A 24,156-nucleotide genomic window follows, 5' to 3' on the forward strand; every position below is an offset into this window, starting at 1 on the left:
TTGAATCAAATACAAATTTAATTAAAAATATTTATTTTTCTTCTTTCCTCTTATTCCTTCCCCTCTATTAAAATCAAGGTACTGAACCAGATATTAAATCAGTATAACTGAAGGCTTAAGATTTAAAGATTTAACCGTGGTACTAAAATAATTTAATATTTATAACTTTGAACAACCATTACTCTTAAGTCAAGATACAACATATAAAATCTATAATTTTTAACCTTACACTTCTTATATTTATGCCAAGTTTTTAGTTAAAAAAATATAGAGTATTATATTTAGTGATGTTTATCTAATGATTTTTTCAACTACTATTTTGAAGAAAACTATTATGTTATATATTATATATGATATAAGTTTTAAAAGTTATTGATGGAAGTTGTGTTGGTGTTGTAGTAAAGGGTGTGAAATCATGATGGAATGATGCAATTGATGTGTACTGGGATAATATATAGATTAACAATTTGGCACGTTATGAAAAATAAGTGTCACATTGATATAAAGTTGTTGGGAAAACGCTTCTGAAATAATAAAATATAATCAATTTTTTGATTGGTAAAAAATTCACAAGAGTAGCAAGAAGAACACAATGGAATTGGTTATAAACTGTTATTCTTTACTTTCTCTTAGAAATAAGATTACATGTGTTACAAAGTAGCAAATAATATCTCTCATCCTAATTAGGATTTGCGTTATGCAATGATGAGAGACTAGTATACTATTTATAAAAAAAACACACACAAAACTAATGAGTTTTTACTTACAGAACCATTAGACAAGCTAACTTAGAAAACAAGTTAACTTAAACAATTGGGCATAACAAACATGCACAATTCGACATGCTAACAATCCTAGCATATTTCAACTACAACATGTGAACAGACTTTGACGGCATGCTAAGGTCCTGTCGAATTGTCAAACCAAAAATCTACCCTTCGACCATACTAGAGTTCAATCCAATATCTCACAAATCTTCATCTTGGAACAAACTCTATAACATCACTACAACAAACAAGACCTTAGACAGCGCTTTTTTTAGCCTTAGACAGCGCTTTAAAGCGCTGTCTAAACCTCCGCTGCTAAAGGTTTAGACAGCGCTTTTTTAAATCTTAAAAGCGCTGTCTAAGCCCCCCCCCCCCCCCCCCCCCTTAGACAGCGCTTTGGCCAAAAGCGCTTTATAAGACCCTCTTATTTTAAATTTTTTAGGTATACCTTAGACAGCGCTTTTGAAAAGCGCTGTCTAAGCCCCACCCCCTTAGACAGCGCTTTGGCCAAAAGCGCTTTCTAAGACCCTCCTATTTTAATTTTTTTAGGTATACCTTAGACAGCGCTTTTCAAAAAGCGCTGTCTAAGCCCCCCCTTAGACAGCGCTTTTGCCTAAAGCGCTTTCTAATCCTAGGAAAGTAATATTGATAGGAAAGTAATATTGATAGGAAGGCCCTTAGAAATCTGAATATCACTAGGAAAGTAATATTGATAGATAAACTTTACAACCAAACGTGGAAGCAATGCCGCTACAATAATTCCTAGCAATAATGCCCAGAATAAACCAGTGTTGGCAACATGAAAGAAGGCCCTGCAATGTCAAAGATGTGAAGATGCAGATATTAGTTTCTATATAAAAAGGCAATGTATGATTGCTAAGGTTTTAGAAATTAAGTTGAGTATCACGGCTGTTTTTGATGACATGCAAGGCAGACACATTTAAGGTTTTAAGGTTGTGTTGCAGTCGCGTAAAGACTTTCATGATTTCGGTCGGTACATATGTTACGACGCTGATTTTTCTATTCTAACAAACTAAGAGAAAAAGATAGTGAATAAATACATACCAGAAACCAGGAAGTTTAGGTATAGCATCAATGATCATGACAGCAATGAAAGTAGCAGCAATAGATCCCCAAATGACAGCATGAGTCACCCAATACCATCTAACAACATCCATAGCCAAGTGCAAATTCACCAAAATAACCACTGCCAAAGTCCAAAGGTCACCTATACTTGCTACATCAATGGTACTTTTCCAATATGCAAAAAGTGGAGGCCAAAATATAACCATGCTTTGCCACAAAGTATCTGCCATTGTTAACATAAACAATTTCTTGTTGTAAGCTTCGTTTCTTTGGCCAGCACTATAAAGCTGAGGATGCCTTAGGAGTGTGCTTCTACCGAGATCTTTGTCGAGAATTCCAACAATGATAGTTGGTAGTGCGCTGTAGACTATCAAAAATTGCATAACGAGTCGTGCAATGTGACTCGGCGAAGCCTGATACAGACACGGACACAACCCTGGTACTCATAATAGTTCAACTACATGTGTATGTGTCAGACACCATCCGCCATAGTCCTCCAACCAAAATGTGTTTCCGAGCTTCTCACCATAGCATTACCAGTAGGAACACAGTCGTGAATATGAAGACCATGAATGATAACATTTGTAACATACTGAATCGTAATGCACGCTCCATTTGCAATATGTACGTTTGCTCCTCTTCCATCAATAGTCTTGAAACTGTTCATAATCAGCTCTTGTTTCAACTGAATAACCATGTCCCTCTTGAACACAATCCAAAGTGGCCTATCTTGGATAACAGCGTGACGCAAAGTTCCCGGCCTTGGGTTAACAGGGTCGTCGTCTCTCGGGTCAGTGACAACATAGAACTTTCCATCGCGACCACCGATAGCATTTCTTCCAAAACCAATACCACAATCTGCCAGACGCTTCCTATTCTGTTGCCAATTGGGGTCGCAACGCCAGCAATCGTCAATCGGGTTACCCGTTCCGCACGAGAAATATCCAAGGTTTCTTCTTTCAGTACTGTTCTTAATGTGCCTGTAAAATCAACCATATTAATTTAGAATTCAAATACAGAGAAAAAAAAACACTGGCTTATGGAGCAAGCAAACAAACAAAAAAACACCAAACAGTTAAACCTTATCTCAAGATACATAAACATAAAAATTAAATAAAGCCGTTACATTATTAATTCATAAATCATTGAAATTTGTACAGATAAGAAACTATGCCAACTATTAATCCACATGATGAGTGAATATAATTGGAATTTTCTCTCAATTGCAACGGCTAATATTTTTGTCTTTACATGAAACATAAGATACATGGTGAATATGCTTTTTTGTCACTATTATGCTACTAGCATCACATGGTAAAAATTATTATACACTAAAAGAAATCATATATTAAAATATCCAGCAACAAAACAAAATTAATCACTTTTTTTTCATGATTATGGAAAAAAAATAGAGATGTACACGTAAGTACAGAACAGTTATAGAAAATAGGACAAGAACAAGGACAGCATTTCTGTAGAAATTGTATAGAGTCATGTAACCAAGCCTTTGGTAATTCCAGTGACCATGAACCAACAAGAGAGGAACTAAAAACCTAAACTGTCCCATTGCGAAATCTGATGACATTACAGCTTGCCTGCCCTCTTGTCCACTGATGCCGATTCCGACATCAGCCATTTGAATCATTGAAACATCATTAGCACCTGTAAACACATGCATATACATAATCAAACTAGTATATTACAGGAACTAGAACAAAATAATGGCGACAAAATGAACAAAAAATTTACTGACTAAAACGAAATCGAGAGAAGAATTCATACCGTCTCCAATGGCTAGTGTCATGTCAGATGTTCTCTTCTTCACAAGGGAAACAATATCGGCTTTTTGCAGAGGAGCAACTCGACAACAAAGAACAACGGAACACAAACTCGCAAGTTGAAATAACTGAACCAACACAAGTAGCCAAAATCAGTAAATAAAGCATCATCAAGAAATTCACTGTAAAGTTTAAACATTAGGCTTAATAGAATGAAACTAACCTCTTCTTCATGATCAGTATCGAGAATATGAACGAGGCTTCCACCATCGATAATCAAAGCGATCTGCATTGAAACTGCATCAAGTTTTCTAGATCTTTCAAGAGCATCTTTGAGACTTTTTCTAGAGGAAGCTTTATTATTACTACTAATAATAATTTGAGTCATGCTTCTTGTTAAGAGTTTCGATGAGAATCCGATAGATACAGCAGTTTCTTGCTTGTCACCGGTTAACACCCAAACTTTAATCCCTGCTGTCCTTAGAGACTCGATTGCTTCTGGTACGCCATGTTGAAGTTTATCTTCGATAGCAGAAGCTCCTAATATGCAAACATTGTTTTCAACATGGTTTGAGATTTTTCTAAGCATTGCAGCCCTACCAAACACTGCAGTGCTCGCTGCTTCATAGGATGTATGCCATTGTTCAAACTCGGAAGTGTTTAGTTCTCTCATTCCAATCACAAGTGTTCTTAAACCGAGAGATGAATACGAGTGAAGATGTGTTTCTGTCGATTTTATCAAGTCCATGTTGTATGATTTGTCGATTATACTAAACATGGTCGTGTCGGCTCCTTTGACGAAGAGTTTAACCGAATTGTCAGGGTAGCCTAATATAACCGACATTCTTTTTCTATCACTGTCAAATTCATGTAAACCCAAGACATTGAACCTGCAATATTCATAACGATCGTTATCAAAACTAGCGTGCAGACGGACACTATCCGTTTAAATGAAAAAACGTCTGCGTCAAAATTTGAAGTAAAGTTTGGTAATAAGCAACTTACTTTAGTCTTTCTCCATGAATATCAATGACGATGTGGCCGGAGGTTCGTTCGATGAGCATAAAACCATAGGCCGCCGCGGCGTACGCCAATGCTTGTTCGTCCGGTGATTCGCCTTGATAATCTAACAGCTTGACATCAGGATCAGGTGTGTCAACAACAAGAGGCACAATAGTGTTACAGGTTGCAAGTGCTAGAAAGAACTCGTAAATCCTTTTTATGGAAGTGTATTCGTGTTCGCTGTTATGGTTTTCGCTGATAGGGTTTCAACGTTCGCAGGAGGGAAAACAAAAGAACAGAGAACGAAAATTGAAATGGAGTCTGAAATTTTATTTTAATTAGACCTTAGACAGCGCTTTTGTGGAAAGCGCTTTCTAAGGTATGCCTTAGACAGCGCTTTCCAAAAGCGCTTTCTAAACCCCCCCTTAGACAGCGCTTTTGGTTTTAATTTTTTTTTAATTTAAAGACTTTAGACAGTGCTTTATCAAAAACGCTGACTAAGGTCTATATTTAAAAGCGCTTTCTAAAAGCGCTGTCTAAGGGGGGGTCTTAGACAGCTCTTTTAGAAAGCGCTGTCTAAGACCCCCCCTTAGACAGGGCTTTCATTATTTTTTTGGAACATTTTCCGTGTTTTATTTTAATTTTAACCTTAGACAGCGCTTTGTTTTAAAAGCGCTGTCTAAGATGCGCTGTTAAAAGTCATTTTTGGCGTAGTGCATAAAGGAAACAAACTAGTTTTCTTCATGCAGCTTTATCAACTGCATACAATGGAAAAACCTACAACTTGGTAATGTCTTGGTGATCTTATCAGCAACATTGTGATATGTTGAAACCTTCAGCACTTGGACTTCTCAATGCTCGATTACCCTTATGACGAAATGAAGCCTGACATCGATGTGATTGGTTCGCTCATGATAGGTTGAATTTTTCGACAGGTGTATAGCACTTTGACTATCACATTTAACAGTGATAACTCGACCTTGAAGTTTCAGCTTCTTAGGAAAACCTTCAAGTCATGATGCTTCTTTCACAGCTTCAGTGAGGGCGATATATTCTTCTTCAGTGGTTGATAAGGCAACAACCTTCTGAAATGTTTCTTTCCAACCGATTGTTGTGCAAAACAAAGTGAAGACGTATCTAGAAATATATTTTCAGGAATCCATACAACCTACATAATCAGAGTCGACATACTCTTCAATTTTTGCTTTACTATTTTCACCACATGCTCCACCATAAATCAGGACTCTGTTCAGAGACCCATTTATGTACCTTAGAATCCACTTCAATGCTTTCCAGTGATCCTTTCCAGGATTTTCCATGTACCTGTTTATAAGACTTATTGCATATGCTATGTCGGGTCTAGTACAAACCATAACATACATCAAAGAACCTACTATGTTAACATATGGGATGCTATTCATATAAGTTCAGTATTTGTACTCAACTTGAATTGAGGGTTTGCGGGAGTCACAACAGGCTTTGAATTCTACATACCAAATTTGTCAAAAATATTTCATACGTATGTCTCTTGAGATAAGCATAATTCCGACTATTTTTTGTCTCTTCAGATGTCAATCCCAAGAATCCTTAATGCAACTCTCAGATTCTTCATATGAACTCCTTATTGAGTTCAACCTTCACCTTCATTACATCCTCGACATTGTTTCTTGTTATGAGAATATCATCCACATAAAGCAACAAAATAACAAATGAATTTCCATGTCAAAATCCGAAGTAAAGACAGTGGTTTAACTGAATTCTAATGAAACCTATATGTGTCATGAACTTGTCGAATCCCATATTCCACTATCGAGGAGATTGTTTCACTCCATATAAATATCTATTTAGTTTTCACACATAATCTTCCTTTCCCTTTTCTGTATACCCTTCAGGTTGCCTCATCAGGATTGTTTTATCTAGATCTCCATACAAGAAAGTAGTCTTCATATCCATTTGTTTCAATTCTAGGTCGAACCGTGCCACCATGGCAAGTAACACTCGAATGGACATGTGCTTCATAATAGAAGAGAACAAATCATTGAAGTCGACACCTTCTTTCTGAGTGAAACCCCTTGCGACCAATCTTGCCTTGTATCTCTTCGACGTCACTCATTCGATTCCTTTCTTTGAAAATCAACTTACAGCTGACTAACCTGGCTCCATCAAGTTTCTTGATTAGTTCCCAATAGGTAGACATCACCGATTTCCTTAATTGCCTTAGTATCTTCAGCATTATGTGTTTCTTCTTCGACTTGATCTGGGATACACAATTTAGCATCGACATGTTCCACCTCAACAAGAATCTCTTCATGTTCTAGCTCTTCTTCAAATATGTGTGCACTTCTATTAACATCATTAGTTTTCTTGAAAGTCATCTCAACTTCATTGAAAACTACATCTCGACTAGTGATACACCTCCCGTAACCTAGCTATAGGCACCATAGCCTATAAGCTTTGACTCTTTCAGGGTATCCCATGAACATGCATCTCAGAGCTCTAGGTTCAACCTTGTCTTGCCTAATGTGAGCATAGGTTATGCAGCCAAATACTTTAATTTTTTGAGATCTGGTGAATGTCCCGACCAAACTTCTTCAGGTGTCTTCATATCTAACGCAATCGAAGGATATTTTTTATCATATATGTTTGTGTCGAAACAGTCTCTACCCAAAAAACACCTTCTTTAATCTAGCATTAGTCAATATGTGTAGCGGTAAATTCATGACCATTAAGCTATGTATAAACTTAACATCAATAAAACCAGAGTCGCCACCGCGCTTTTATTGTTTCCAAAGGAAAAGGGAAAAGTACGAACAAAACCCAAAGATAAGAAGTTTTCAAATCAAAACTAATAAAATTCCAGAGATTACAGGTAAGGGGGTTGGTTACACAGGGGGAAGGTGTTAGCATCCAAAGTGTCCTAGGTACTTCTAGGGAGCCCTTTTTTATGTGCGTATGTGTTTTTGGTATAAAAGATGTTTGCAATAAAATAGAGTGTGGGGGTGAGAAAAGAATTCATTATTTATATTTTTGTGTTTGACAAGACCTTCGGACTTGTGCCTACGTACCAACATAAAAATGAGGGATCAAAACCTCGTAGTTCGTGGTAACAATTTCAAAGTGAGTGAGTTTCTTTTAACAAAATTTTAAGTTTAAAAGAGGCACGAAAGGCCTAAAAGAGTTTGAATGGGTATCAGTTCTTTTTGTCTTTTGAAATTTTAAGTCAATATGATTAGATTCATTTACAATTTTTGATTAAGAAAAAGAGTTTAAAAATGCAATGGCATAAGGCTAGAGTTTCTAATTTGCAATAAAGAGTCTAAGTTTAGAAATCACAAGCAAATAAGATTTTAAAAGGAGGGAGAGATTTGAAATTAAAGAAGTGGGAGGAGATGAAGAGACTAGTCCTAAGCAAAAATTTAAAAGTTAAGAGATGAAAAGATCTGACCAATGGGATGCAATCCAATAGACAAGAATGTCATAAAGAAACTCAATTTTCCCTTAGACTTTAGAATCAAGCAATAACGATACACACATAGCAAGATGAAGAGCAAGGCATCAAATAAAGATAGTTGCATCCAAGCAAGCAACTCCATAGTCTTCTTCATAATATCTCATGCATCAGATGACATACTCCTTGAATGGCTCAGAATAAGGCATTAGACACAAGTTCAAAGTAACAACTTCATCAAGACCATGTAGCAGATGAACTCAAATGGATCTCAACACTTACATCAAATGGAAATTCAATTCACAAGCACTTGATTTCAGAAAAGTTGGCATTGGCCAAGTCCTTTTGCATAGGGAATGTTGCCTAATTCTAAGTCCAAGTATCAGATCAAATCCAACAGTCCACACAAATCCTTTTTTAGAGCTTTTTGTTGTTATTATATACATTAAGGTCAAGAGACCATAAATACAATCAAAATACACAAAAAAGTATATCCAATCACAATATATGGCTCCAATGAGCAAAGTGAAAATGACATTAAGATAAACAAGTTAAATGGTATGAATAATGGTAAATGATAAAAGACTTGAATTTAAAGTTCATAAAAGTAAATGGCTTGAAATTAAAAGTTAGTTAAATGTTAGTTGATTAGAAGTTAGTATTGTTTTAACTTTTCAATTATTTAAGTCATTCTTTGGAGAACACTCAACCCTCTACTCACAAGCATGGATCCTTGAACCAAGACATCTTCCAAAGGAAGGAAAAAATGCCAAGTTTCCACACAATACCATGAAAGGGGGGAGAATTACAATCTCACTTACTAGAATGTTATGCTTTTGGGTCAAAACTTAGGGTTATGTTAAGCAATCGTAATTGGACTTATGTAGAAGTCACAACTATCTGAGGTCGGGCAACAAATTTTTTAGTGTTAATGCATGTTAGAGATAGGGTATAATGAACCATACTCCTAAGACATACCACACTTAAAAGAAAATGGCAAAACGGTGGACCTAATCTCATCCATACTTGTATTGGTTTATGAACCAATTAGCCTTAGGATATAGAGATATCTGCAGCAGTAAATTCATGACCATCAAGCTATGGATAAGCTAGACGTCAATTAAACCAGAGTCGCCACCACGCTTTTATTGTTTCCAAGGGAAAAGGGAAAAGTACGAACAAAATCCAAAAATAAGAAGTTTTCAAATCAAAACTAATAAAATGCCAGAGATTACAGGTAAGGGGGTTAGTTACACAGAGGGAAGGTGTTAGCACCCAAAGTGTCCTAGGTACTCTTGGGGAGCCCTTTTCTTGTGTGCATATGTGTTTTGGTATAAAATGATGTTTGCAATAAATAGAGTGGAAGGATGAGAAGAGAATTCATTAATTATATTTTTTTGTTTGACAAGACCTTCGGACTTGTGCCTACGCACCAACATAAAATGAGGGATCAAAACCTCGTAGTTCGTGGTAACAATTTCAAAGTGGACGCATTGCTTTTAACAAAAAATTAAGTTTTAACAAAGGCATAAAAGACCTAAAAATATTTGAATGAGTGTTAGTTCTTTTTGTATTTTAAAATTTTAAGTCAAGTATAGTTAAGTTCATTTACAAATTTGATTAAGAAAAGAGTTTAAAAATTCAGTGGCATAAGGCCAAAGTTTCTAATTTGCAATATGATCTAAGTTTAAAAATCACAAACAAAGAAGATTTTGAAAGAGGGGAGAGATTTGAAATTAAATAAGTGGGGAAGAGATGAAGAGACTAATCCTAAGCAAAAACTTAAAAGTTAAGAGTTGAAAAGATCTGACCAATGGGCTGCAATCCAATAGACAAGAATGTCATATAGAAACCCAAATTTCCCTTAGACTTTAGAATCAAGCAATATCAATACACAAATAGCAATATGAAGAGAAAGGCATCAAATAAAGATAGCCACATCCAAGCTTAGCAACTTCATGATCTCCTTCCTAATCTTTCATGTATCAGATGAATTCAAAGATATGCACTAGGCACAGGTTCAAAGTAATAGCTTCAATAAGACCATGTAGCAGATGAACTCAGATGGGATCGCAATACTTGTTTCAAATGAAGTTTCAAATCACAAGCACTTGGTTTCATGAAAGTTGGCATTGGCCAAGTCCTTTTGCATAGGGAGTGTTGCCTAATTCTAAGTCAAATACCTCATATCAAACCAACAGTCCACACAAATGTCTTTTAGGGTTTTTGTTGTTATTATGTACATTAAGGTCAAAAGACCACCAAAACAAACAAGTATATACAATCACAATATAATCATAAAATGAGGCTCAAATGAGCAAAGTGAAAATGGCATTAAAGTAAACAGGTTGAATGGTATGAATAATGGTAAATGAATAAAGGCTCAAAATTAAAGTGCATACAAATAAATGGCTTGAAATTAAATGTTAGTTGTTAATTGATTAGAAGTTAGTATTGATTTTGTTTTTGTTTTGTTTAATTCATTCTTTGGAGAACACTCAACCCACTATTCACAAGCATGGATCCTTGAACCAAGACATCTTCCAAAGGAAGGAAAAAATGCCAAATTTCCACACAATATCATGAAAGAGGGGAGACTTACAATCTCACTTACTAGAATGTTATGTCTTTTGTGTCAACAATTTAGCGTTATGTTAAGCAATCGTAATTGGACTTATGTAGAAGTCACTACTATTTGAGGCCGGAAAATAGAAATTTTAGTGTTAATGCATGTTAGAGACATGGTATTATGAACCATGCTCCTAAAACATACCACACTTAAAAAGAATATGCAAAAGGGGTGAACCTAATCTCATCCACACTCATGTTGATTTTACAATTAACTAGCCTTAGGATATGGAGATATCATGGGTCCATGAAATGAATGAGAAGAGAATGGATTGAGATGAAGAGGGAGGGGAAATATAATTAACACAAATTGGTCAAAGGAGAACTTTCATCAAATTTAAATCATTCATTCATTTTGGGAGATGAAATGTACACTTCATCAATTCCCTAAATCCAATGATTTTAACTCAACAAAGTCAAATCAACCTTGACCAAGGCCAAACAACACAAGTCAAACTCAACAAGTCAATATCAAAAGCTTAACATAATTTATTTTTCATTTAAACAATTAAAAGTAATTAAATAATATATTAAATTAAATTATGGTTGGTCAAAATCCTAAAACCTCCTCAAAACGCCAAATAAATGGCCATGAGATTTATCACAGGTCAAACAAGGTCAAAGAACCTTTGAGAAAAAAATTCATTAATTTTGGAAAACTAAAAGTATTTTTAAACAATTAAAATATTTAGAAAAAATAACTAAATCATGAAAAATATTAATAATGATCCAAAAAAATAATTTTAATTCAGAAAATGAAAGAGGAATTTATTTAAAAAAATTTAGTGAAACTCTCATATTTTTTGGATCAATATTAAAATTAATATGAATTAATGAAAATAAACCAAATAAAATGAAAATAAAAAAATAGGAAAAAACATGGACCACTTGATCTCCCTCATTAATTGAGGTGGAAGATCAAGTGGTTGTTAGCACGCATTCCATGGTGGAGTCAAGTCAAAGCGTTGTATGGATGGTATGCAAAATCAAGGCACGAGATTAAATCATTTCAAATGGATCATGTGGTTCAGATGAGCGTCGGCACACCGTCGGAGCCAAAGCTCCGGTCTCCTTCTCCGGTGAGCTTCACCGGACTGGTTCACTCACAACCATCACCAAAATTAAAAAGAAGGACATGAATTTAAAGTAAAAATGCTCAGGAGCTCGAATTTGGCCTCAATTTCTCCTAACTCCGAGTATGTTGAGAGATACAAGGAGTTGAATTTTGAGGTGCGTGATCTGGGTTGCTTCGATTTAACCTCAAAGCAACTCAATCTTGTTGCCTACATTGGTAGGACTTCAGACAACCAAAGATCAAGAAGAATTATGGAGAATTGAGTAAGAATCGAAGAGATGAAAATTTCTGGAAAATACCTTAAATGCAGGTCTGTATTCAATTGATCTTGCTCTTGCTTGCTATTGATCTTGCTCAAGACACTTGATGGAGTGGAATTGAATTATCAGAAGGCACAAGACTCTTGGAGTTTTGAATCTCAAAACAGTGAGATTCAAACTCAATTTCCAATAGAAATTATCAAGGTTATCCTTTGAAATGAGAGGGTTTGAAGGTTGGGAATCAAAGTTGGCGCGCAGGGTCCTTCATTCTGATGGCAATGGGTTCTATTTATAGCCAAATGGATTGATATTTGCACACTTGAAATGAAGATCCAAAAATAGCAATGTACATTGCATGGATGCATGGGCGTGTGACAGGCCCATGTAATCACTCCTTATGGTCCATAATTGAGTACAAACTATGTTGAAGTCATCTTGGAAAGCTATGCATTTGTGTATGGAATGTTCAAGTTCACTTATGCCAAATGATGATTCAATGTTCAAACCATGCGCAGGTCACTCATATCTTGTCCAAATGGGATGAAATTGGAGTTTTTGGAAAGGTTAGATCAAGAAGAACAACTTTCATGTTGAACACTTTTTCATTTGAGGTGGAAGTTGGAAAAATCAAACATGTCAAAAAAAAAAAATTCTAAGTGTCAAGCCATATGTTCACTTATTCCACCTTGGCTAACTTTTCATGTGACCTTCAAATGAAAACGGTTCCTTCATTAAAGTTGTATCTCTCTTAAATTCATTCAAAATGGTCACAAATTTGACATCATTTGGATTTAATATGAAGGAGTTATGCATTTTTTAAGTTGGGAAAAATCACTTGTTCAATGGCATTGGTCCAAAATGACCTATAATGTATCCTCATATCACATGCATATAAAAGTTGAATTTGCTCTTACTCAAAACATCAAAGTTGAATTAGACATATTGAATTTGATTGTGAAACTTGGAAAATTTTCATCTCATAAAAAATGAGCAAGTTATGTTCTTGGTAAGTTGACCTCAAAATTAGGGTTTAGACAAAATGACCTATAATCTTTCACCATACAAAATGACTTTACAAGAAAAAATAGCTCTATACCTAAACATGAAAGTTGTTTGGAATGTCATTTAGAGTAACTTTTCTCTTGGAATCATTTTCATATGATAAAATTTGTAGGAGATAAGGTCTAGGGAACTCTAGTTTTGATCAGATGAATTCCTCTGGTCAACCACCATGAACCAACTTGCTAGCTTGCCATTCTCTTGACTTTTGGGACTCATGGAGGATCATATATGCATAAGATGATGGAATTTTAAGTATCCCTTGAAATATTTGATCAATTGATGAAGAAGCTTGTTAAAGAAGTTACACAAGATACCCAAATGAAATAGGGTTTCCAAGGCAAACCAACTCCAAACTCTTGATGATTTCTTGATCAAAATAACATTTAAAGACCATGAGGATTCATATATGATGCTTAAAGCCATATTAAACCAATTTTGATTGAGCTCCTTGCACTGAGGGTTTTAAACCCTATTTGTGAGCTTGATAGATCAAAGGTGAGCACATTCCCTACCTACAAAAGAGTTAGTTTATACAAAGACATATTTTTAGTATTTTGGTTAGTAAATATGATAAAATATAAAGTATGATACAATCAAATATGCTTGGTGATCTCTCCTGATGCAACCCCAATGAATAGGGGGTAAGGAGGATGCCAAGGTGTGACCCAATGCTAATGCATATGATGAGATAGCATGAGGAATATTAGGGTCAAAATTGGGGTCTTACAATATTATAAGTCAATGAAATGGATGGGATAGAAGGGGATTAAAGATGAGGAGAGAGGGGAAATGAGACAAACACAAATTGGTCATGGGAGGACTTTTATCAAATTAAAATCATTCATTCATTTTAGAAGATGAAATGTACATTTCATCAATCCCCTAAATCCAATGATTTTAATCCAACAAAGTCAAATCAACCTTGACCAAGGCCCAACAACAATAGTCAAACTCAACAAGTCGATGGAAATAGCTCAACACAATTTATTCACAATTAAACAATTAAAAATCAATTAAAAATGCATTAAATTAAATTATGGTTGATCAAAAAACCTAAAACCTCTTCAAAATACTAAATAAATGGCCAAGAGATTTATCATAGGTCAAACAAGGTCAAAGGAACTTGTGTCGCAGCCTAAAAAATATAGTATGCGAAGAAACAACCGGCGAAAAAGAAAATGACAGAAGAGTCGCCACCGTGCGTTATTTATCCCAAAGGAGTGAAAGGAAACGCTCGAAGTAAACCTGGAGAAAGGAAAGGAAAAGACAAGGTCTCGCAACCAAATCTTGGGTTCGGGAGTCGATTATGCGAAGGGAAGGTATTAGCACCCCTACGCATCCGTAGTACTCTACGGGATCCACTTTTGTTGTTCTTGTCTAAAGGGTGTGTGTTTATATAATGTACTATTTACTAAAAGAGGGGTCAAAAGAAAATGACTCGCACGGATGTCACATCCACTGCATACGTATCTCATCTGAGTATGAGAATCAAAGTGTTCGTAGCTCGGCTACCTATGGGTTAAAGAGAAGTGTGTGTTCGCTAAGACATCGCGTCTTATGCCTATGTATCTCATCTGGAATGAGAATCAGAGCAAACCGTAGTTCGGCTAACTACGGGAACAAAGGGTCTCGATTGCAACTAGGGCAAGAGAAAGGGAAGGTCTCGATCGCAACGAGGGCGAGAGAAAAGGAAGGTCTCGATCGCAACGAGGGCGAGAGAAAAGATCGCAACGAGGGAGAAAACAAGCAAGGATTAGTTGTTAGTTGTCATTCAAACATAGCAAGACATCGTGTCTCGTGCCTACGTATCTCATCTGAACATGAGAATCAGAGTTGTCGTAGTTCGACTAACTACGGGTTGCCATCTGAACATGGACTTACAAAGGAGGACACCAGTTGTGTCAAAGGAGAGTGGGCAATGTGTTCACGTCCTAGTAGTAGGTGTCGCAGCTCGCTGAATCGAGTCTTAGGCAGTTACCTCTTTGCAATAGAACGGACTGACATGCCACAAGATCGAAGACGCACGGAAGGTCTAAAAAATGGGGAAAGCTCTGCCCTAGAGTTGTCATGCAATATGGACCTATGTGTTAGGATTTACAAATGGGAACATCTACCTAATATTAGCATGCAAAGAATAAGGGAATTTCTACCTATGTTATCATACAAAAGAATAAGGGAATTCTACCTATGTTATCATACAAAAGAATAGCGAATTCTTCCTATGTTATCATACAAAAGAATAGGGAAATTTTCCTATGTTATCATACAAAGGGTTCTACCTAATGGGTGCTACCTAAACGGAACAAGAATCTACGAATGTAGCAAGGAGAGGATAAGGGTAGACGGCGATGTATGAAGCAATCGACTTACAGGTGGTAGATGGCGATGCATGAAGCAATCGACTTACAAGAGAAATGGCGATGCATGAAGCAATCGACTTACAAGAGAATGGATGAATACGTGTTGGTTATGTTAAGTTTGGAAAATGCTTACTCGATGTTGGGTCGAGGTTTTGATCTTGTTATGAAATGGTTATCGGATGCTCATTTTATTTCTTGTATTAACAGATGAATAAAGAATGAAAGAATAAACATTATACAATTCATGGAAGAGGGATACATTTGTAATGAATGGGGATTGTACATGGCAATCAAACAATAATAATATATGCCTCATACACCATACAAGTAGGCCACAGTTAATCAAACAAGTAAGATGTAAACCAGTATATAATCCAATCAAATAACCAAAGAATGAAATGAATGAACATTAGACAATGTATAAGAAGTATAAACATGTTAGGAAATCAAACAATAGAAGCATGGATGAAAGAAACAAGTATAAAAAATATAAGATGAATCAGACACGTGAAACTATGCACACAAAGAATCAATGAACAATTTAATCGGGAAATGACGCAAGGATCAAATAAAATCAAGATGAAAGGCCTCCAAAATGTGGCATATGAGATGAACAATGGAGGATCAAAAGATCTCTTCAATTGCCCTAAGCAATCCCTATGTCAAACATCAATCACACAAAAGTCAACCGAAAAGTCAAGTCAACTTAAAAATTATCAAATAAATAGTAAATTAATCACAAAAATTATGAAAAATTAAACTAACTTAGGTAGGGTCAGGACATTATCATCCCCCAAAAAGATTTTAAAAATAATGAAAATTGGTTATTGAATTAATTGAAATAAAACAGAAGTCAAATGAAAAGTCAACCAAGCAAACTAGGCCAAAAATAAATCCAAAATAAATTAAAAATGGGAAATAAAATTCCAACAAAAGGTCAGGTTGACCATGAGACATTGGTCAACCCTCATCCTAAAAATCAGAAATTAAAAATAATTTTAAGTCATGAAAATAAAATAAATGAAAAAAAGTGTACTAAAATGAATCATTTGAAATAAATAATTGAAATAAAATATTAACATTAAATAAAATACGAAAATAAAAATTAAAATAAATTAAATAAAACATTAAGGAAAGTAAAAAATATTTTTTTGTATTTTTATGAATAAATAAACTATTTTTATTAATTAAAGACAAAACAACATAAAAAAAGAATAAAAGAAATGAAAATAAAAATGGAGCAATGGGCTTTGCAAGGAGGGTGCGAACAACAGCATGTACCTAGGCCCGGTCCAGTGGAGCATGTGACAATGAATAATAAAATGTTGCATTTAAAAAAATATGTCAACTTCCATCAACTGGTCCAATTCACTTAAAGTCACTAAAGGACAAAAGAAAGATGGATGGCTGGGATTCGAAGCAGGCGCGGCATCCAGCGGCCACGAGAGCACCACGCATCATCCTTTCCATGCAACGTGAAAGAAGAAAAAAAACAGTAACATGCAGCTAGTGAATTCGCGAAACGCAGGCCATCTTTCCAAACTTCTAACCAATAAATCTCATGCTCTAGTTCACCAAATGAGATGATGTAAAAATCAAAACTCAAGTTTGAAATGAGTAGAACACAATGGTGTTTTATTTCATGAAAAATAGTGATCTTATCATAGAGAAATATGGACAGCAAGGGGGGCTCATGCAAGGATACGACAAAAATTCAATGTTACAAAATCAAACTCAATCACAATGCCTCTTGGTGATGGCTTCATAGACAAACATGACACATTATTTACATGGAAAAACAACATGATACAAGCATGGCCATAGCATGAAAACAATAGTAGGCATAAACATGGTATGCATGAAAAACAATAATGAGCAAGCAAGATTTTCATGGCCATGGAAGGTTGGGATAAGGAGGTTACCTAGTGGAAAGCAGTCCACTGCTTCTTGGTAGTGGAGAAAATAAAAAAGGAAAATGCTCTTGGTGCTTGTGCTTGAGAAATGGAAAGTGAGGAATGGATCTTGAACTTGCCAAGTTGCCTTGCTCTTAGAAAATAGCAGCCTTCAACCTTAACTCGAAAATGGCATTAGCTTCCCTTCAGATTAGGGTTTATGCCCTTTAAATATGGTGGGTTAAAGTGCTCTTAATGGCTTAAGTGTATGGTTTTGGTTCATGAGCAAAATGCCACAAAAGGTGAGGTGTGAAATGAAACTCTAAATATGGAAAAGCTTAAGTGAGTGAGCATTAAAGTGCATGACCAAATGAGGTAAAAAGTGTGTTGGTTGGTTTTGTGGTCTGACTTGGTTTTTCTTGTGGAGCATAAAAACAAACCAACTAGGTGACTTTAAGGCTTTGTAACTTGATGAATACATGTCCAAATGGCAAGGCAATGCAAATAGTAGAAAGAGGGCATGGAGCTTAACATCTTTCATGTTGAACACAAATTGAAATGATGAGTGGAAAGAGGTGAAAAATGGCCATAAAGTTCAGGTCCCATAGCGGCAAAAATGGTTGTGCCAGTTTGGCCTAAATGCTGTCAAAAAATTCAGCCTATGATACCAACTTTAGATGAGTGTATCTTCCAAACCAATGATCCAAATGGGGTGGTTCCAAAACGGTGTGAAATAGGACATAACAAGGTACAACTGTCATGAAGAAAGTGTTTGCAAAATATGCCTTGAAGTGCAAGAAATCTGGCCCATAAGTCTTGACAAATTTTGCAAATTTTGGACTTAGAAAATTTTCTAAGTGTCCTAAAATAATGTCTTACTTTGACAAAGCATAACTTTCTCAATTTTAATCCAAATGAAACAAACTTTATATCTCTAGAATGCTTGGAATAAGAGGAACAATTTTTATGTTGGAGAAATTTTCAAATGGAGCTTGCATCTTGATGTAATATAGGCTTAAAGTGGGTGCAAAAAACCATAAAAACTTGCCTTAAATGGAAAGTAAACTATTTCCAAATTTGGTAACTTTTCCAACTCCTGATTAAATGATGAATCCATGATCCAACCTTGATCAAATTTCACATGTAGGCTCCCTTAGGCATGAATTTTGAGATTCCACTTTCAAAATGTCAGGAGTTGACTTTTCTGGCCCCACAGTTGATTTTTCCCAATCTGTCTGATTTCCGATTCCAATGATCAATTGAAGCACCTCTGGCTCAAATAAAGAGATGATTTTTTTGCATGTAGATCCTTGTGGAAATATGGAGGGCCATGGAAATGAGTTTCACTCAAGGAATCAGAAATAAACCGATTTTATACCAAACCCTAGTTTTAGGGCAAACTGATCAGGAACTGATTGCACTGATTGCCAATGGATCTTTCTGAGATAAATATGGATCTTCTTAGGCCAAGATGCCTCTATAATCATGACATGAATGATCCCCCTTTACTTCCAACCAAACCTTGCCTGTTGCAGATAGCCATGAAACCCTGATTTCTGATTAAATCCAGATGCACACTTTGAGAGCTTTGAATCTTCCACTGATGAACTGAGGACCATAATAAGACATATGGAATCCCTTGGGACTTGTATATTTGTAGAATGAAGTCCAAATCTCAATTTTGCTTTGTGTGGGCTCCTTCTGGTAAGGAGTGATCAATCAAACCCTGATTTCCAAAGTCACTGATGCAGTATGCAATGAGTATGACCTAGTATGATGTTAATGCAGTGTGAAACACAATCCCATGCTTTCCATGAAAAAGTGAAGGGTAAATTTTGGGGTATTACACCTTGGAGAAAAAATTTCATTATTTTTGGAAACTTAAAAGTATTTTTAAACAATTAAAAATATGCATAAAAACAATTAAATCATGAAAAATATTAATATTGATCCAAAAAATAATTTTAATTTAGAAAATGAAAGAGAAGAATATTTGAATATTTTTGGTGAAAGTCCCATATTTTTTGGATCAATATTAAATTTAATATGAATTAATGAAAATAAGGCAATAAAAATAAAAATCATAAATTACAAAAAAACGTGGACCACTTGATCTCCCTCATTAATTGAGGTGGCATATCAAGTGGATCAGAGCGCGTTATCCATGTGTTCCATAGTCAAATGTCACACACGTGTGGTGGTAATCACTTTGGACGCTCAGGATTAAAACAATTTAAACGAGTCATGTGATTCAGAAGGATGCCAACACATCGCCGGAGCCAGAGCTCCGGTTTTCTTCTCCGGTGGACCTCACCGGAATGGTCCACCATAAACCATCACCAAAATGAAAAAGGAGGACATGGATTTAAAGAAAAAATGCTCAGGAGCTCGAATCTGGCCTCAATTTTGTCTAACTCCAAGTATATAGAAAGTTACATGGAGTTGAAATTTGAGGATCATGATTTGAGTTGCTTCGATTTGACCTCTAAGCAACTCAATCTTGTTGCCTACATTGGTAGGACTTCAGACAACCAAAAATTAACAAGAATAATGGAGAATTGAGTGAGAATTGAAGAGATGAAAAATTCTGAAAATCACATTCAATGTAGCTTCAGATTGGCACGATCTTGCTCTCAATTATGCTTGACCTTACTTCAGATGCTTGATGGAGTGGAAATGGATCAAAGAGAAGGAAGGACTCTTGGAGTTTCAATCTCAAAAACAGTGAGAAATTGAAACTCGATTTTCAAAGAAAATCTTCAAGCTTATCCTTTGAATGTGAGGGTTTTGGGTTGTTGATTCAAAGCTTGTGTGCCAGGATCCTTAATTCTAAGCAAGAGGACTTCTATTTATAGCCAAGGAGATTGATAATTGCACACTTCCATTTTTTGGCCAAAGTTGGAAATTGCAATTGCATGCTTGCATGGGCGTGTGGTAGGCCCATCAAATGATGCACTTAGGTCCAAAATTATATGTAAGCAATGCTGAAATGATGTGGAAGGGCCATGCAATCGTGTATGAAAAGTGGAACTTCAAATCTTCCAAATGGTCCTTCAACTTTAAGTCATACGCAAGTCATCCAAACTTTGTCCAAATGAGATGAATTTGAACTTTTTAGAAAGGTTAGATCAAGAGGAACAACTTTCATGTTGGAAACTTTTTCATTTTAAGCTTGGATCATGACTAATTTTGAGGTGGAAGTTTGGAAAATCAAACATATTAAAAAAAATTCTAAGTATCAAGCCATATGTTCACTTCTTCCACCTTGAGTAACTTTTTCTATGGACTTCAAATGAGAAATGTTCCTTCATCAAATTTGTAGCTATTCCAAATACCTTCAATTGAGTCACAAATTTGACCTCATTTGGATTTATCATGAGGGCGTTATGTATTTTAGAAGTTGAGGAAGATCACTTGTTCAATGGTATTGGCCCAAAATGACCTATAATCTTTCCTTTTATCACATGTATTTGCAAGTTGAATTTGCACTTCCTCCAAACATAAAAGTTGAAGTGGACATCATTTATTTGATCATGAAACTTGAATGGTTTTATCTCATAAACATTGAGCAAGTTATGGTCTTGGGAAGTTGACCTCCAAATTAGGGTTTAGACAAAATGACCTATAATTTTTCACCATAAAAAATGACTTTCAAAGAAAACCTAGCTCTTGACCTCAACATGAAAGTTGTTTGTAATGTCACTTAGAGTAACGTTGCTCTTGGAATCATTTTCATATGATACAAATTGTAGGAGATGGGGTCTAGGGAACCCCAGTTTTGACTAGTTGAATCCTCTAGTTAATCACCATGAACCAACTTGCTAGCTTGATATTCTCTTGACTTTGGGGACTCATAGAGGATCATATATGCATAAGATGATTATATGTGAAGTATCCTTTGAAATATTTGACCAAGTGGTGAAGAAACTTGTTGAAGAAGTCAGATAAGACACCCAGATGAGTTAGGGTTTCCAAGGCAAACCAACTCCAAACTCTTGATGATTTCTTGATCAAAATACCATGTGAAGATCATGGGGATCCATATATGATACTTAGAGCCAATGTAGACTAATTCTTGATTTAGCTCCTTGCAATGAGTGTCTTAAACCCTAGATATGAGCTTGATAGATCAAAGGTGAGCATGTGCACTACCTACAAAAAAGTTAAATTATACAATGACATATTTTTGGTATTTTGGTTAGTAAACAAAGAAAAAAATGAAGTATGATACAATCAAATGTGCTTGGTGGTTTCTCCCAATGCAACCCCAATGAATGAGGGGTAAGGAGGATGCCAAGGTGTGATCCCAATGTTAATGCATATGATGAGAATAGCATGAGGGATCTTAGGGTCAAAATTGGGGTCTTACAATATGCATCTAACTCTTTCCAAAATGGTTCGATTAAACCTTTAAGCCAAACCATTTTTTTGGGGAGTACCCGCAGTAGTTTTATGCCTTACAATACCGGAGGCTGCATAAAAACTGTCGAACACCTCATTGCAAAATTCAAAGTCATTGTCGGCTCTCAACCTCTTGACCTTTCTGCAAGTCTGATTTTCGACCAGAGTCTTCCAGCTTTTGAAGTTCTCAAAAGTTTCATCCTTAGACTTATGGATGAATACCTATAACTTTCTAGAATAATCATCAATTATGAATAGAAAATACCTTGCTCCTGAATATGATGGACACCTTGTAGGCCCCCAAAGATCAACATGGATGTAATAAAGGGATCCATGTGTTCTTTGTTTTCCTTTATTGAACTTCACTCTTCAAGATTTTCCAAGTACACAAGGTTCACAAGACTTCAGCTTTTAGACTTTGTCTCGACCAAAAATATTTTGTCTCCCCAATTCGGCCAGACCCCATTCACTGACATGACTCGATCTCATATGCCAAATTTATGTCTTCGATAAAGGTTTCATGGATGCAACATCTACAAAACCACTGAAAACTTCGTCCTCAAAGGTATACAAGCCTTGTTTCTTCACGCCTCTTAAGACTTCCTTCGACCCCTTCATGACTTTTAGAATATTTTTCTCTCCTTGGAAAACATATCATTTCTTGTCGAATTTACCAAGAGAAATCAAATTTCTCTTCAAATCAGGTACATACCTGACTTCAGTCAAGAACCTTATTGACTCATCATAGAGCTTGAATATCACAGATCTAACACCTGCAATCTTGCAAGTTGTATTGTTTATAAGCAATACATATCCACTATCTTGATCACATAGTTACCTGAACAAATCTTTGTTTGGAGTCATGTGCCAAATGCAACCTGAATCCATAATCCACTCTTTACTTGAGTCGCCACTTGAAACAAAAGTAACATCAGATGAGTCGAAATCATCTTGAATAATGGTTGTGTAGCCGTAATCCTTACCTCAATGATCTTTCAGGCGTTCAGGAACACTTTTCTCGTATGGTCCTCCTTCTTACAGTGATAACATCGAATACCAGATACATCACCAGTATAAGACTTCTGTTGACTTTTACCCTTCTTCTTGTTGAACTTTCTATCTCTCATTGTGAATTCCACCTTAACCGACAGGCCTTCACCAGTCGAAGATGGCTTGTGCTCCTTTCGTTTATTCAAATTCTTATAATACAAGGTTGATTGAACTTCTTCAAAGGTTAGAGACTCTCTTACATACAAGAGAGTTTCTTTGAAGTGAGCATGTGATATGGGCAAAACACACAACAACAATAGTGTTTGATCTTCATCCTCGATCTTGACATTGATAGTTTCAAGATCAAGAATCAGCTTGTTGAACATATCCAACTGCTCATCCAAAACTCTGTCTTCACTCATCTTGAATGAATACATATCTTGATTCAGGTAGAGGCGATTGACCAACGATTTGGTCATGGACAAACATTTGAGTTTCACCCATAACCCCGACGTCGTTGTCTCTATTAGGTTATGTGTTTTGTGATTGGCAACATTTTGTTAAAATAAGTGAAATAGCAAGATGTTGTACAAGATGTCTTGACATGCTTGTACAACATCGTGTCGTGTTGTGGTTTTACATTCTTGGAAGATTTGTTTTTAGTGTGAGATTAGTGAATATTCTTTGATGATTTGTTTCACGCATTATGCGGTTCAAAGTGCTTATTTTAGAAGCTCAAAGATCGGTTCCAGCTATGCAAGTTTCCTAAAGAATGGTAGTTAAAACATTTAGGGAAACATTAAATTAGATTCTACAGAAGATTGTGCAGAATGGATGTCTAAACATTTAAGAAAACATTAGATTTGATTACGCGGAAGATTATGCATAATGGATGTCAAAACATTTAAGGAGACATCAAATGTGATTTGATCTGATTTTATTTTATTTTATTTTATTTTATTTGATCAAGATCTGCTGATTATTTAGTCTAAAGCCCATGCTATTTTGGGGCTATTTAAAGGACGATACTAAACCTAAGAAAACAACTAAGTTGCGTATGTGATAGTCTCTATTATGGCTTAGTTTGTTCATTGTTATTTGTGAGACATTCTTGTGTGAGATGCTTGAATTGGACTGAGTTTTTGAGTTGTAATTATGAATCACTCATGAGCTTTTAAGCAAAAGTGGATTATGTTTCATTAGAAGTATGTCTTCTGTTTATTATTAGAAGTTTCAATCACTGTTGTGTGATTAAATGGAAGTGGGAAGGGTCTCATATCTAGGAGAGTCTTAGATAGAAATTCCAAGGGTAGTGATTAGGTGAGAAGTTTGTAAACCCAGAGGTTGTTTTGAACTTCAAACTAATACTATTATAGTGGATTTCCTTCCTAGAATTGATGCCCCCAT

At 35.6% G+C, this 24,156-nt stretch overlaps 1 protein-coding gene across 1 annotated transcript; it reads right to left on the reverse strand.

The window, feature by feature from the left end:
* Nucleotides 1-1,398: 1,398 nt before the first annotated feature.
* Nucleotides 1,399-7,008, reverse strand: LOC127102997 (phospholipid-transporting ATPase 1). Its single transcript, XM_051040301.1, has 9 exons — nucleotides 6,834-7,008; nucleotides 5,903-6,023; nucleotides 4,637-4,846; nucleotides 3,855-4,521; nucleotides 3,636-3,759; nucleotides 3,236-3,515; nucleotides 2,380-2,833; nucleotides 1,833-2,266; nucleotides 1,399-1,579 (listed from the first exon to the last, which is right to left on the reverse strand). Exons 1-9 carry the CDS (start codon nucleotides 7,006-7,008, stop codon nucleotides 1,399-1,401), a joined length of 2,646 nt encoding a protein of 881 aa, XP_050896258.1.
* Between the last annotated feature and the right edge of the window lie 17,148 nt (nucleotides 7,009-24,156).

Source organism: Lathyrus oleraceus, chromosome 7, assembly GCF_024323335.1.
Source record: "Lathyrus oleraceus cultivar Zhongwan6 chromosome 7, CAAS_Psat_ZW6_1.0, whole genome shotgun sequence".
Lineage (NCBI taxonomy): Eukaryota > Viridiplantae > Streptophyta > Magnoliopsida > Fabales > Fabaceae > Lathyrus > Lathyrus oleraceus.

Coding starts and splice junctions, on each gene's coding strand:
- LOC127102997 (XM_051040301.1), bottom strand. CDS start 7,008: ATGACTTTCAAGAAAACTAATGATGTTAATAGAAGTGCACACATATTT. Junction 3,760..3,854: donor ATACTGATCATGAAGAAGAG/GTTAGTTTCATT, acceptor GTGTTGGTTCAG/TTATTTCAACTTGCGAGTTT. Junction 2,834..3,235: donor TCCATAATCATGAAAAAAAA/GTGATTAATTTT, acceptor TTGATTTTACAG/GCACATTAAGAACAGTACTG.